Source organism: Pantherophis guttatus, chromosome 2, assembly GCF_059756535.1.
Source record: "Pantherophis guttatus breed Tessera chromosome 2, ASM5975653v1, whole genome shotgun sequence".
Lineage (NCBI taxonomy): Eukaryota > Metazoa > Chordata > Lepidosauria > Squamata > Colubridae > Pantherophis > Pantherophis guttatus.
Window position 1 is genome coordinate 162,469,256 of NC_142064.1, and position 15,610 is coordinate 162,484,865.

At 40.1% G+C, this 15,610-nt stretch overlaps 1 protein-coding gene across 1 annotated transcript; it reads left to right on the top strand.

Moving 5' to 3' along the window:
• The first annotated feature begins 2,493 nt into the window (after positions 1-2,493).
• LOC117660623 (melanin-concentrating hormone receptor 1-like) lies at positions 2,494-15,207 on the top strand. The gene is made up of 2 exons (XM_034408753.3): positions 2,494-2,924; positions 13,375-15,207. Exons 1-2 carry the CDS (start codon positions 2,852-2,854, stop codon positions 14,415-14,417), a joined length of 1,116 nt encoding a protein of 371 aa, XP_034264644.1. The 5' UTR covers positions 2,494-2,851; the 3' UTR covers positions 14,418-15,207.
• The last annotated feature ends 403 nt before the right edge of the window (positions 15,208-15,610 follow it).

Here is a 15,610-nt window from a genome sequence, read left to right on the forward strand (position 1 = left end):
AGAGCTGGAGTGTACTGCTACGTAACTATATATTATGCTACATATTACAGAACTGTATACAAGAGCATTTCAACAGACACCTTAAAAACCGTGATATATATGTGTGTGTATATGTGTGTGTGTGTGTGTGTGTGTGTACACACACATACACATATGGTGCTTTACAGGGAAGGAGGGAACTGGTCTCTGAGCCAAAGAATTTATAATATATACACGCATGCAAAGCAGACAATAGAAGGAGTAAAATAAAATTGTACTTGGAAGAAACAGACTGGATTGGATTACATATTCTGGTTAAATTAACTGTTCTGAGTGATTAGTTGGTGATCTCTTAAACTTTCTGGAGACTGTTGTCTTGCAATCTTCTCATGAGAAGCAACTGTCTGGAGAATTTGTGGGTGATCTTAAGTCCTCTCCTTGTTTGGAAAGGAATTACAAAGAGGCAGTCTACTCACCAGCTCTTCATTCTGCTGCAGTTGTCAGTTCCACTGAAAACTGAAGTCTTCAGTTCATCTTTTTTCCCAGGGAGTCCCAAGGAAAAAAAATAAGATGAGATTACACTTGAACATTTGGAGCTTGAGATGCTAATTACACATTCAAGGGTGAGCATGAAAGAGGCCCTTGAAGATTAGAAGTCCAGAAAAATTCTGGAGCAGAAGGAAACATACGTATTTTGTCAGAATATCAATAATTTTAAATTAACTGGATGTGAAGGTCTAGAAGTAGTTAAGTGCCCTTCTGATTGAAAATGATTTGCACTACTGTCCAACATGTCGGGAGTGGGGGAGGGAGTGCCAGCAGATGTATGGATAATGCAATCAACAGCATATTTCAGGAAGATACACTGAAAATAAAGGAAACTGTTGATTAAATTAGTAGAGAGTTATAGACTATGCTGTATTTTCTTAATTAGGGGGAGAACATGGAGCTCTGTTGTAAAACCCCAATATCCTACAGCCCTAATCAGCATGACTAATGAAGTTGATGGGAGCTGAAATCCAAGAAATCTCCCTGGGCCAAAAGAAACGGTCATTCTAGCAATAGAAAACCAAGTTGGTGCACAACAAAATCCACTATATTTTTCTATTCATACATCTACAGCATGCAGCTATGGAAAACATTTCAGGTATGTCAACAGAATATTGAGAAATTAATTCCAAGATCAAATTCAGAGATGCAGAATTTGGAAGAAAGGAACACGAATAGATCTTCAGAGAATGTCAAGGGATGAAAGCTGCAGCGAACAGAATTGGCATAAGCAGAGCTAGTCTGAGAAGGAGCCACTATGCTAATGCTGCTTGCCGCAATTTTTCTTTCTTCTTTTTAAAATATTTTTATTTTATTATTAAAATATTTTTACTACCTCAGACAAAGGTTAGGCAGGCAGACAGGCAATAATCATAATTATTTAACTGTCCTAGAGTTAAAACAAAGCGAAACTATCAGCATCAAAGCAATAAAAATGGATGTTTTTTTACCCACACTTGTGATGGCTTCATTTAAGTTAGTTTGAAGTGCAGGTGGACACAGTGGCTTTTGTCAGTGTAAAATTGTACATGTTGACAGCTAGATTATGTTTACATTTGGAGGCATAGATGTAAAACACTGAACAACAGGTAAACACCGGGTAACAAAATGCTAGCAGAAGAAATGCTTACCACCACTGAGAGAGTGAAATCATTCAGACCAAAGTCTGAGTTTATTTTGCTGCATCCAAATCTGTGGCAGAGAATGAGGTGAACAAAACATCATTTTTCAGAAGTTTTTTATATTTTATAAGCAGCAATTCTGTAGTGTTTTGTAAGGTAGGGCAGTATTTTAAACTTATTATGCAGAAAGGGAACTGTGGCTGAGTAAGAAGAATGAATCTCCTAAGGATTTCAGGGCTGAAAAAAGATTTAACTCAAAATATCATAATTTGTTTTTTTTTAAGGTTGGATAGTACATCATCACTTCTCATCTGTCAACCCCCCCCCCCCCTTATTCTTTCTTACTCTTCATTGCTTTGCTGACCTCTTAGTAGAAAAGCTTCAGGAGGTCTGTAACTGCTGGAGAGAAATGTCTGTTCAAGCCTAGCTTCCACCATAAAATATGTTGCTTAACTTCCATCACTGCTTCCTGACTCCTGTCACTGAATTGCTCCTTGGTTAATTAGGAACATCCCTCTTTTACAGCAATACACAAATCCATTCTGCCCTATTGCCATTCAGGATACAATGCCCAAGACCACTGCCCACACCTCTGCCCTCCCCCTTCCTTTCCCCAAGCCCCTATGATGTGTCAGATGGTGTCAGCTGTTCTTTGATGTCAGCCTCTGTCACACAGAGACAGAATTTTTGACTGCACCTTAGAAGAGCTTAAGGATCAGGGGCTAACGGTGCCGTTCCCCCTTCCTTCCTGCTGGATGCAGCCTGTCAATCTTCCACTTCTGCGCAGAGAGCTGAGCCCACCCACAGCGTTTTGCCTGCTGCCACGCTTTGTCACAGCCGTCTCCAAACTTGATTTACGCAGCCTCCAGCCAGATCAGCGGATGGAAAGACTGTTTTGGGCATGTGAAGGTGTGACTATGGACATTTAAAGAAGTGACATGAATGTCTGTGGGCTCAGAAGGCAAGTTATTCCATTACCACTTTGACAAGCATCACCTGGAACTTCTGTTAAGTTCCTCCACTTAGGAATCCTTGTCCTTGCGCTGAGCTTCTCTTGTCTTTGCTTGATCACACCTGTAGGAGAACAATGCTAGCAGTCAAGCGGAGCACTGTAGCCTAAGACAAGGCAGGCTGATTTCGGATTCCTCTGTTTGCCGTCTTTCACCCATACCATCCGACTGGAAGATACAGCAGGCAAAGAAATGGCTGTAGAGAATGCTACCAGAGTCTCTTTCCTAAGGAATTCCTCCAGCTTCCCTGTCAGGAATGAATCAAGTAAGTTGGGGATGGAGAGGTTTGCATGATAACTTAAGCAGATAACTTTTCGGAGAATGCAAATACAGGATTAGTTCCTGGAAGATATTGCATTCCCAGCTGTACTCTCAGCATTCAACCCTTCAGGGAGATTTAGCAAATACCAAATTTGATGATTTGACAATTGCTGCTCTAATTTGGCATTTCATTGCAATTCTTGCTCTTTTAACAAATGGAAACAGTTCAGTTCCAAAACATGGAAAGAAAGAAGAGAACAATATTTTTTTAACTTGTAGAGGCTGACTTTTAGGAATATATACATTGGGTGCCCTAGCCACCTTGTATCTAATATCCCCACTCTCCCCCTTCCCCCCACCCCCGCCCCTCCAGCAATGCAATAGATTGGGTAAAGGGATTCATTTCAGCACCAACACCCATGAACAGCACCCTCGGATAGCTGCTTGATGTTTTCTGCAGGAAGGCTCGTTATTTGCTTTACAAAAAGCTAAAAGGATGGAAATTGATGGAGGAGGGGGGGAGAGAGAGGGAGGGAGAGAAAAGCTTGTTTAAAGAGCTGGCAAAGCAATTTCTGAACATTTTAGCAACTGTTTTCAGTCTTCTTTTTATTTAAAACATTAACTCTGTTTACCAGCTTGCTTTTTATATAAATTTAATAGTTCAGCTCAATAATAATTTAGAAATTAAAGTCCTAAAAATTTCAAAGGACTTACTTCCAGATAAAGAAGTAAAGAATAATAGCCTATGTATATTGTTGTCTTAAGAAGAAGGTAATGCTTTGGAAATAAATTGAAATAAATTATTTGAACTATGTAATACAGACCATTAATGGTTCAGAAAGTAATTTCCTAGCATTTTCTGATCCATAGGTAAACAAATAACAGCAAAGTATACAATCCCTCCCGCCCCCCAATATTTTCATGTAGTAGAGGAGGTAATATTAAAACCCAAGTTTAAATGTGTGGTTACACTATAAAATGATTACACATGTCATAACTAAATGCATAAAACACTAGTAATAGTTTATCAGGAAGTCAAACTGTCATCCTAGATGTGCCTGTTTTTTTTTTTTTAAAAAAAATTGATTTATATGCCGCCCTTCTCCGGAGACTCAGGGCGGCTTACAATGCGTTAAGCAATAGCCTTCATACTTTTGTATATTTTTTACAAAGTCAGCTTATTGCCCCCACAAACTGGGTCCTCAATTTACCTACCTTAGAAAGGATTGAAAGCTGAGTCAACCTTGAGCCTGGCAAGATTCGAACTTACTAATTGCAGACAGCTGGAGTTAAATTACAATGCATTAGTCTGCTGAGCTATCCAGGCTCCAGTTATACTCAGGCACTGTTTTCACCTCCTAGAAGTTCTCATCCCCACCTCCAATTAAAAAGTACACTCTGATCCACAAAATGTTTGGATTGATTATTACCTCTGGTTCATTTTCTGGATTGATCACCTCATTTAGTAGATTGAGCACTACCTCTAGATGGATCGCTACCTCTAATTAATCACTAATTACTTGTATCAGGTAATTCTTGTAAAAGAATAGGGAAGAACTACCTACATGCTCCACTTTTGGGTAAGAGTGACATGACAAAAGGGACATCTGGATCTTGAATTACAGCTAATCGTAGACCTTTTGAGTAATCATTAAGCCAATTCATCAGAATATGAACCCCAAGGCACAAAATAGGACTTCCTTCTGAGGAAGATGGCCAGGTATAAATCCATACATATCCGTCTTCATAAAATAATAACTCTAAAACAAAAAGCACAGCCTTTTTTTTTTGGCTCATTTGTTTAATGTAGAAGATGCCATAGCAGTTATTATTATAGGAAGAAAGGGCAAACATTTTTTTAAAGATACTTGCTACTTTATTAGTATTAAAAATACATACATACATATATATATATATATTTTAAAAAACAGAAACCTAGGTGATATATTGAGGATATATTGAGGATATCAATTGGTTTTCTGTGAACATTTTAAGTGCTAATCAGTTAAAGAATATAGCCCTAACAATTTAAGAAAAGATTGCAAGTGAAAAGTGAGAGAAGAGTTTAGATGAGAGAATTGCTTTGGTTCCATATTATTTCCTCTTCTGGTATCCATACGACAGATTATGTATTATTCGTCTTCTCATAGAAATATTACTTATGGCACTTTCCATACAGCCATACTGCAGCTCTCAACAATACTTCCAACCAGAAAAGTGGGTCCTTCCATTCTACTGGAATATTATAGGCTAAACAGTCTAACTATCTACTGATGCTAACGAGCTCTAACAATTGTTGATCTGTCATGACTATCTCAAGAGAAATAAATGCCCTTATTTCTCAAGCACCGTGCTCAGCTCCCGAAATGCTCCATTAAATGGCAGGCCAAACAAAACACACAGATTTGTTGCTTTCACCCATGATGTTTTAGATGTACCCTTTAAACATTGTAAATAATGTGTGGTTTGTTTGTTTTTCATATGGTATTTGCTTGGACAAACTTTGGGGGACTGGAGATTGTACTGAATATTTTTGGAGAGGGCATGGACTGCCTGTGAACATTATGTGAACCTTATGCCACCAGGCTTGAAATTTTGGGATTAGAAAATTTAGAATTATGCCGCCTTCGGTCTGACCTAAGCATAGTACACAAAATTATCTGCTACAATGTCCTACCTGTCAATGACTACTTCAGTTTCAACCGCAATAATACACGAGCACACAATAGATACAAATTCAAGGTAAATTATTGGTTCATTGGTTCGATTTATATGCTGCCCTTTTCCGGAGACTCAGGGTGGCTTACAATGCGTTAAGCAATAGCCTTCATACTTTTGTACACTGCTCAAAAAAATAAAGGGAACCCAAGCAGAAGACATCCGAGATCTGAATGAATGCAATAGACTTATTAAATACTTTGTTCATTACATACAGTAGTTGTGTTCCCTTTAGTTGTTTGAGCAGTGTATAAACTACTGTATGTAAAGAACAAAGTACTTAATAAGGCTATTTCATTCATTTAGATCTCCGATGTCTTCTGCTTGTGTTCCCTTTATTTTTTTGAGCAGTATATATACTGCTTTTGCCCCCCCCCACAAGCAGTGTTCTTTTTTATACGAAGTCAGCTTATTTCCCCCACAAACCGGGTCCTCATTTTACCTACCTCGAAAGGATGGAAGGGTGAGTCAACCTTGAGCCTGATGAGATTTGAACTTGCAGTAATTGCAGGCAGCTGGTGTTACTTAACAGTGCTTTAGTCTGCTGCGCCACCAAGGCTCTTGGTGCAAACTCAATTGCAGAAAATACAATTTCTTCAGCCACAGAATGGTCAATGCCTGGAATGCACTACCTGACTCTGTTGTTACATCCTCAACCCCCCTTAACTTTAACCTTAGACTGTCTACTGTTGACCATTCCTAAGAGGGGCGTGCATGAGCGCACCAACATGCCTACCATCCCTGTCCTAATGTCCCCCTTTATTCGTATCCATTTCATGCATTCATAGTTATGTTTATACTTATATCTGTTATCTTACGTGTTTGACAAACAAACAAACAAACAAACAAACAAACAAACAAACAAACAGGGGCATACAATAATGGCGAGTGAAGCCAGAGCTGAACTGTTCTGATGGGCTGCATTTGAGGACCACATCATTTATCAGCTTTCTATGTTTTTTCTCTTAAGATGGCAGCAAACTATACTGCTGATATTTGGAAATGGTGGCAAAGAGATGCTTCAGGACCTGCATAAAAGGAGGGGGCATTGATCACATCTTGCTTCAGGGCCTAAAATCGCCCATCCCTATGAGGATATACCGGTATATGTTAGGTGAAGTCTAAGTGAAGTCTGATTAGGCAGCTTCTGAGGATGGAGAAGAGATATAATAATTGTGTGCCATGGAAACGAAACAAAATGAAATGAAATGGAAACAGAAACAGAGTTGGAAGGGATCTTGGAGGTCTTCTAGTCCAACCGCGTTCAGGCAGGAAACCCTATACCATTACAGACAAATGATTGTCCAATATCTTCTTAAAAACTTCCAGTATTGGAGAATTCACAACTTCTGGAGGCAAGTTGTTCTGCTGATTAATTGTTCTAATTGTCAGGAAATTTCTCCTTAGTTCTAAGTTGCTTCTCTCCTTGATTAGTTTCCACCCATTGCTTCTTGTCCTGCCCTCAGGTGCTTTGGAGAATAGCTTGACTCCCCCTTCTTTGTGGCAGCCCCTGAGATATTGGAACATTGCTATCATGTCACCCCTAGTCCTTCTTTTCATTAAACTAGACATACCCAATTCCAGCATATACCTTAAAACGCTGATGTCACAGTAATCTTGCTTTAAACCAGTCCTCACCTGGCATGACCAAGTTAGCTTCATTGATTCAAGATGCTTGTCACTTAAACACTTTTCACTTTCATGACACATCATTATGGACTTTGGTGAATTTTAGTCTATTTCAGCATCCTATTCTCACAAGTTTAATAAGCAGAGACAAGAACTGACAGGAAAGCTTGGCAGTAAACCCAATTTAGTTTTCTGTTAGAATACTAAGAATTTAGCAGCTCCTCTGCTTCCTCCTCCTCCTCCTCCTCCAGAAAAGGACTAGAACTGAGAAATATTTAGAGGGAGCGATAAAGAGAATTTTCATCTTGCTACTTAAAATAACCTTTCTTCCCATGACATGCATTTCATTTCATTTTTATTTTATTTTATAAATAAATTGTTTGGAGTTTAGTTATATGCATCTACTAAACCTCAGCGGTAAAAAAAAACAGGCATCAGGACAAACAGTTAAGTCTACATACTTTGCTCTAAGATATAATACTATGTCTACCTATAAATGGTAAAAGGTAAAGGTAAAGATTCCCCTCGCACATATGTGCTAGTCATTCCCGACTCTAGGGGGCGGTGCTCATCTCCGTTTCAAAGCCGAAGAGCCAGTGCTTTCCAAAGACATCTCCGTGATCTTGTGGCCAGCATGACTAAACACCAAAGGCGCACAGAACACTGTTACCCTCCCACCAAAGGTGGTCCCTATTTTTCTACTTGCATTTTTTACGTGCTTTCAAACTGCTAGGTTGGCAGAAGCTGGGACAGGTAACGGGAGCTCACCCCGTTACATAGCACTAGGGATTCGAACTGCTGAACTGCCAACCTTTCAATCGACAAGCTCAGCGTCTTAACCAGTAAGCCACCACGTCCCACTGAATGGTATTGGGGTAAAAAAATAATTTTTCTTCTTTGTCTAAATCAAGCCTACCACTTTTTGAATGCCTTCCTTTTGTTAAAAATTGATATCCTGCCAATCTACGCGAGCGCTGGAGCTCAGTATTCTGCTTGCATTCCAGATGGCACTGTGGAAGGCAAAGATGGGCTGTGATAATTCTTGACTTTTATTGTTGAATGAGAGCCACAGATGCACAAATCAGAGGCACCCTATCTTTTCTATTAAGCTACATTGGATGAACTCTCTTAGTGGACTCATGTGCGTTCCAGGTCCACTTGGCTCATAAAATTAAGCACATGAAAGCTTTCTGAGCATAGAAATGAGCTCCCAGTCTGATTAAGACTGGACTCCAAATGCCTCAGATCCAAAGATCCTGTGCCTTCAGAAGAGGAACTGGTAGATATCTGCCACTGCTAATGGAACAGAAAACTTATTTCCTTCTGCCTGTCATATAGTTATTCAAGTCATAGGAAATTTCCTTGGAAAAGGGAAAGGAAATCAAAGAACACTAATTATGTTACTGTTCTTTGTTAGTGAGCAACAAAGATGATTAGGGGACTCAAGGATAAAACATATGAAGAACAGTTGCAGGAACTGGGTATGTCTAGTTTAATGAAAAGAAGGACTAGGGGAGACATGATAGCAGTGTTCCAATATCTCAGGAGTTGCCACAAAGAAGAGGGAGTCAAACTATTCTCCAAAGCACCTGAGGGCAGGACAAGAAGCAATGGGTAGAAATTAATCAAGGAGAGAAGCAATTTAGAACTAAGGAGAAATTTCCTGACAGTTAGAACAATTAATAAGTGGAACAACTTGCCTGCAGAAGTTGTGAATGCTCCAACACTGAAAATTTTTAAGATGTTGGATAACCATTTGTCTGAAGTGGTGTAGGGTTTCCTGCCTGGGCAGGGAGTTGGACTAGAAGACCTCCAAGGTCCCTTCCAACTCTGTTATTCTATTCTATTCTATTCTATTCTATTCTATTCTATTCTATTCTATTCTATTCTATTCTATTCTATTCTATTCTATTCTATTCTATTCTATTCTATTCCTCCTACAATGTTCATTTTTGATTGAGTGTAGCTTTTGGGGGTGGATGGGAGACACTTTCCAATGGCTGAGAATGCATCCTTGGACAGAAAAACACTAAGTGTTGTGAAGATGAGATTCAGGTTCAACTAGCTTAAAATTCTAGATATGGATGGCTACAGTTGAGGAGTGACTATCCATTACTATACTGCTGAACATCAGTTTCTGTCTTCTGTTTCATTTTAATTTAAATAGATTTGTCCTCTGCCGTTCTCTTTCCATATAGTAGGGCAGCTATTTCAGTGTTTGAATGGAACTGGATTGGACCTTCTATGTTGTGGGGAAAGACATGTAGGAATATGGGACAGAGTTGATATGTCCTTTAAAATTGTGAATGACTGAAAGTCACTGAGTCAAGATTTCTTAATAAGTGTCATAAAGAAACTTTGACCTAAGAAAGTGAGATTTCTGCTCCATAGGTTTTTCCCCCCAAGTCCTATACCTTTTCCTATGGTACCTGTTGAATATCTTTCTCTATATAACAGTAAAAACACAGAAAATAAAAATGGCACGAAATGGAATTCAGTCTAAAGATTAGAGCTAAACAACTGTTATAAGAAAATGTCTGTATTTTGTCATTCTTACATTTGCACTTGATTTTATCAAAGTGTCTGAAGTTGATGATGGTTCCAATTGATAAAATCATTTTTGTGTTCATAGGAGATGAGAGAGATGCCAAACAATGTGTGGCAGTAGAAAAAGAAGTAAACACTTCTCCCTCCTTAGGGGGGGGGGGGCTACATGGGTACATGGGCAACAACAACATTGCTAGGAGTCCTGTTTTTCTTTCAACATCCCTTCTGCTTTCAGAAATACTGTAGACATTCATACACAAAATAATAATGTGACCAGATTTCTTTTTCCACTTAACTGTAATCTGTGAATTTTCTATTGCAGCTCACAGAACATGTTTATAAAGTAGCTTGAATGCAATCATGTAGACTTGATTATTAATTTGTTTATTTATTAAATTTAGACATCATCACCCCTCTCAGTGTCTAAGTGACTATGGGTGGATTACAGAAATACTGGACAGGTACCATAGGAAAGGGTAAAGATAGTTTCTTTTCAGTTTTACATGGCATTATAGAGAGCTAATCAGAGTTCTCCAGTCACCCCAGGGGCATTTCCTTTGAATTAATAACTAGCTGGGAAAAAAATTATTCTAGTTCAGACGCCACTGAAATGCTGTCAATTCAGTACATGATAGTAATTTATCTTCTTACAAATTAGCTATGCTGAGACATCTGTTTTTGTAAGATCGACCGGGGAAAAATGTTCTAACAGAAAAATGGATTGTTCTGTTACATTTGGATGGATGACGTGTTATATCATCGTTGCATCCAGATTGCTTGAAGCATCTATTAAAAAAATAATAATAATCACCCTGGATCATCCACTAAGTAAACTCCTCTGATCTAGTTCTTAAAATTACTGATTAAAACATGAGCTTTTAAAATTACTGTTTGACATGAGGAAGACAGATTTCCCGGTGTTTCCTCTTAGCAAACAGGTTTTTATGGTTTTAATAATTCGGAAGAGGAGCAATTCATTAGGCAATGATACCTTTCCATCTCAGGAGCATAGGAAGCTGCTTACAGTTGCTGTGTTCACTTGGCACACTGAAATGGAAACTAAGCACATTTTAGCTTAGTGTGCACTTTACAAATCAACCTTATTTGTTTTAGGGTCCAGTTATTATTTAGAACATGATGAGAACAGGATGGATGAGAAGTAAACATACACACATAATCATCATTTAACGACCCCATAATTCCTTGCGGGTGGAGACTGGGCAACTGAATGGAGCTGGCACAGAGGTTTTAATGACTGGATGCCTTCCTGTCACCAATGCGGAGCTATGTTCAGCAGATATTCTCATTGTGCCCAGAGAGAGAAATATCTGCCTCTACCTAGGACCAAACTCACAGCCTCCTGATTGTGAGGTGAGAGCTCCACCTCTAGGCCACCGCACCACTCTGCTAAACATATACACCAGTGGTTCGTTTCAATTTTTTTTTATTACTGGTTCTGTGGGTGTGGCTTGGTGGGCGTGGCATTGCTTGGTGGGCGTGGCAGAGAAAGGATACTGTAAAATCTCCATTCCCACTCCACTCCAGGGGAAGGATACTGTAAAATCTCCATTTCCTCCTGGTCAGCTGGGACTTGGGAGGCAGAGAATAGATGGGGGCGGGGTCAGTCAGAATTTTTACTACCAGTTCTCCGAACTACTCAAAATTTCCACTACCGGTTCTCCAGAACTGCTCAGAATCTGCTGAAACCCACTTCTGATATACACACACAATCCACGTAATTATATATAAAACCTCTACAGGGGTACAGCATGGCCTCATAACTGGATGTCCAATTCAGTTATCCAGGCAATCATCTCTGGTGCTGCTTCATGCAGATCTTCTAAGGAACCAGAAAATGTACGTCATGAGCAGTCTTGCATAACTTATTTAATAGTTTACATATCAGCACCATAATTGAAACAAGGGGAATCTTTCCATCCCCATTGGTACAGGGCAGTAGCATTTTTTCCAGTATCACACCTAATTCTGTTCAATTTTGTCCAGAATGAGGCAGGTTAAAACCAGGTGGTATCAACTATCCAGTTGGCGAATCTAGAAAAAGAAACTCCTGGGATATTATTTTACCAAGAGTATAAAACTTTACTGAATAAACCACATTGACACAGAAGAAGCGAAAACAGCTCTGAGTTTCCCACACAAAAGCAAGCATAGTTAATTCCTCCCTTTCCCTATGGGCCACCCACAGTCCAATACATCCACCAATCACTTCTGTTCATTTTGTTATGGGAAACAACCAGCCACGCCATTTGCTCGGTGTGTCCTTGAGATGCCAGCAATGTTTCACTCGAAGCTGATGGATGCTTGGATACCATTCTCCCACCCTTGCATTCCATTCACCACCACTCCCGTTATTATCAAGTTGCAAGCAAAGCAAAAATGTAGGTGAAAGTGCAGTCAACCTTGACACGTGGTTTGGTCGAGGGATCACTAATGGCCAGGACACAAGAAAGTACCTTGGACCATTCCTTTCTCCAGGCATTATAATATATCATGTAAATTGAGACAGTTGGTTTAATTCCATCAGTATAATTATGGATAAATAAAATGTGTGAACAAATTCTTGGTTTTAATACTGATCAACAAGAAAGACCTCCCGCATGGATATTCAGTCTGGAATTTTCCATCTTTACTAAAGATGTTAGGGACTGAACGCAGGACTGCTACTGAGTTATGATTTTATCTTTAGTTTTCTATGCCAGGAAAAGCTTCACCTAGTTTATATACATTTTGTCATTAAGCTCCTGCAGACACAGGAGCCTGACATCTCCTGCTTTCTGTGAACCATCTGAACATTACAAAAGAGATCTCTATATTCAAAATATTACTCAAGATGGGCATATTTTAGGTTCATGAAAATGAATGATCTGGACAAGAAAGTTCCTGGCAGGGAAATCACTTTGATCCTGTGCAGCCTTTGAGATTAGATGCTCTGACATCTGCTGCTTTCAAATATTTCTGTGCATTCCCCACTTCCCCCAGCTTATTCGAATTTGACTGATCCTGTATTCATGCGATGTAAGCCAGGTGACAAGCATGCTTGGTGGTAGCCCTCACTTTATGGGACATCTTAGCTCCAAATTAGTTCCGGGGAAAATTCCTTGTGGAACATATTAGTCCCTATTAGTACAGGGGACTCCAAGCCTCCTTGCTGTTAGGAAGCACATTATATGGGTACTATATGTGGTTTTTCTTGGGTAGCCCTCAGAATTAGTTGAACATAATTTTGAATTGAGGACCCGGTTTGTGGGGGCAATAAGCTGACTTTGTATAAAAATGAACACCGCTTGGGGGGGGGGGGGCGAAAGCCCTACTAAGCAGGAATATACAAAAGTATGAAGGCTATTTCTTAACGCATTGTAAGCCGCCCTGAGTCTCTGGAAAAGGGCGGCATATAAACCGAACCAATAAACAAACAAATAAATAAATAATTCTATTGTGAACAATTGTTCGAACTTCCTTATCTTATTCCCTCTTTTTCTTATTCTCTCTCTCTCTCCCTCCCTCCCTTTCCCTTTCGCTCTCTCTGTTTCTTTGATCAGGATTGGAAAGGACAACTCCCTACACCAATGTGATCATGCCTAGCTTATTTGGCATCATTTGTTTTCTTGGCATAGTCGGGAATCTTATTGTGATCTACACCATCATCAAAAAGAAGAAGCTTCGGTGCAAACAGACAGTGCCTGACATCTTCATTTTCAACCTCTCTATTGTAGATTTGCTATTCCTGCTGGGCATGCCCTTTCTCATCCACCAACTCCTTGGCAACGGTTCCTGGTATTTTGGAGCTCCGTTGTGCACTATCATCACCGCCCTGGACACCCACAGCCAGATTACGAGCACCAACATCCTGACAGTCATGACCTTAGATCGTTACCTGGCCACGGTCTATCCTCTGAGATCTACTTATGTCCGAACTCCATGTGTAGCAACCTTGGTTATCAGCCTGGTGTGGCTCCTCTCATTTCTGACCATCATCCCTGTGTGGATGTATGCAGGACTGATGCCTTTGGATGATGGGACTGTCCGTTGTGCTCTTTTGCTTCCCAACCCTGAGACTGATGTCTACTGGTTCACCATCTACCAGTTCATGCTAGCTTTTGCAATTCCACTGATCATCATATGTGTGGTGTACTTTAAAATGCTCCAGCATATGGCCACCACTGTTGTGCCCTTACCACAGAGAAGTCTTCAGGCTCGTACCAAGAAGGTCACTCGGATGGCTGTTGCCATCTGCTCAGCCTTCTTCATTTGCTGGGCACCCTTCTATATCCTTCAGCTGGCCCATTTGGGAATAGGCACACCTTCTGTTGCTTTTTTCTATGCCTACAATTTTGCCATCAGCTTAGGCTATGCCAACAGCTGCCTCAATCCTTTCCTCTACATTGCCCTAAGTGAGACTTTTAAGCGCCAGTTTATGGTAGCAATCCACCCAGCCAAAGAACACTTCAGGGTAAACAACCACAACCACAGCACGACGGAAGCCAGTGTGTGCCTGAAGCTTGCCCCAGAATCCACTCAACAGACTCGGTTTTTGGAGGAGTTTTCCCCACGTTCATTGCCTGTGACGGTTGCGGTTCACTAGTGGTCTTTCCTAAGAGATTCATAGTTCTGCTATTTGAAAACCAAGATATGTTTTCCTTCGCAGTAATCCAACACATGATAAACGTGTGGCTTCCTCAGAGCCACTGCTAGGCACAAGTCAATGAGGTGTTAATGGGAGTCTGAAATGTGCAAACGCTAATCGGTCATTTATTATGATACATGAAGAGAAGTGATGAAATAATTGCTGGGAGGACTGGAGGCAAGTATCCACTTGAAAACTATTGAAGAGCCATTGAAAGTCATAATGTAGAAATTATCCCATCGATAACACAAATGACAAAAAAAAACATCCCTCCCTCCCTTCTTCCATATCTATCAACATATTGTATAAGGCATTTGATTCCAGATGATTATGGGTGGTAAACAACAATAAAACATCATTTAAAAACAATTGATGAAGAAAAACACAATCGCTGTCATGCACACCTCTTCCCAGAGGACAGGCAGAGCGTGCATCATCTCATGGCACATTAGACTCCAGAGGACGTTCCTCTCATTTGCCTGGGAACAAGCTTTATTAAGCGGTATCATGGACGTTATTAGTTCCTGGTTTCTCATTGAGCGAAATAATGTCTGCCTCGTGCCAAATTGCCATTGCAAAAAATAGTATAAAATCAAATCCATTGTAGGCTTAACTAATCAAGCATGACATAAACGAAGTGAGGATCTGGGGATGTTTCATTACAGATAGTCCTCTCTTAACAATTGGTTGCTTAATAACCATTCAAAATACAATCGATTTTTAAAAAATTACTTACAACACACACACACACACACACACACACACACACACACACACACACACACAGAGTTGCATTTGGGGCACTTGGCAACTTCCTGGTTGCAGTTTCCCATGGTCAAGTGACCAGGATTTATTTATTTATTAGTCATATTTCTATGCTGCCAACTCTCCGAGGACTCTGGGCGGCTTACACCAAAGACAGTATACTAAATAGCATATTGCCCCCTAACAATCTGGGTCCTCATTTTACCCACCTCGGAAGGATGGAAGGCTGAGTCAACCTTGAGCTGGTGAGATTTGATTCGCTGATCTGCTGAACTAGCAGTCAGCTGAAGGAGCTGCAGTACTGCACCCTAACCACTGCACCACCTCGGCTTTGCAATTTTTTTTTTTGCCAGGAGAAAAACAGCAAAAAGCACCCATTTGATATG

Coding starts and splice junctions, on each gene's coding strand:
- LOC117660623 (XM_034408753.3), top strand. CDS start 2,852: ATGGCTGTAGAGAATGCTACCAGAGTCTCTTTCCTAAGGAATTCCTCC. Junction 2,925..13,374: donor CCCTGTCAGGAATGAATCAA/GTAAGTTGGGGA, acceptor TTCTTTGATCAG/GATTGGAAAGGACAACTCCC.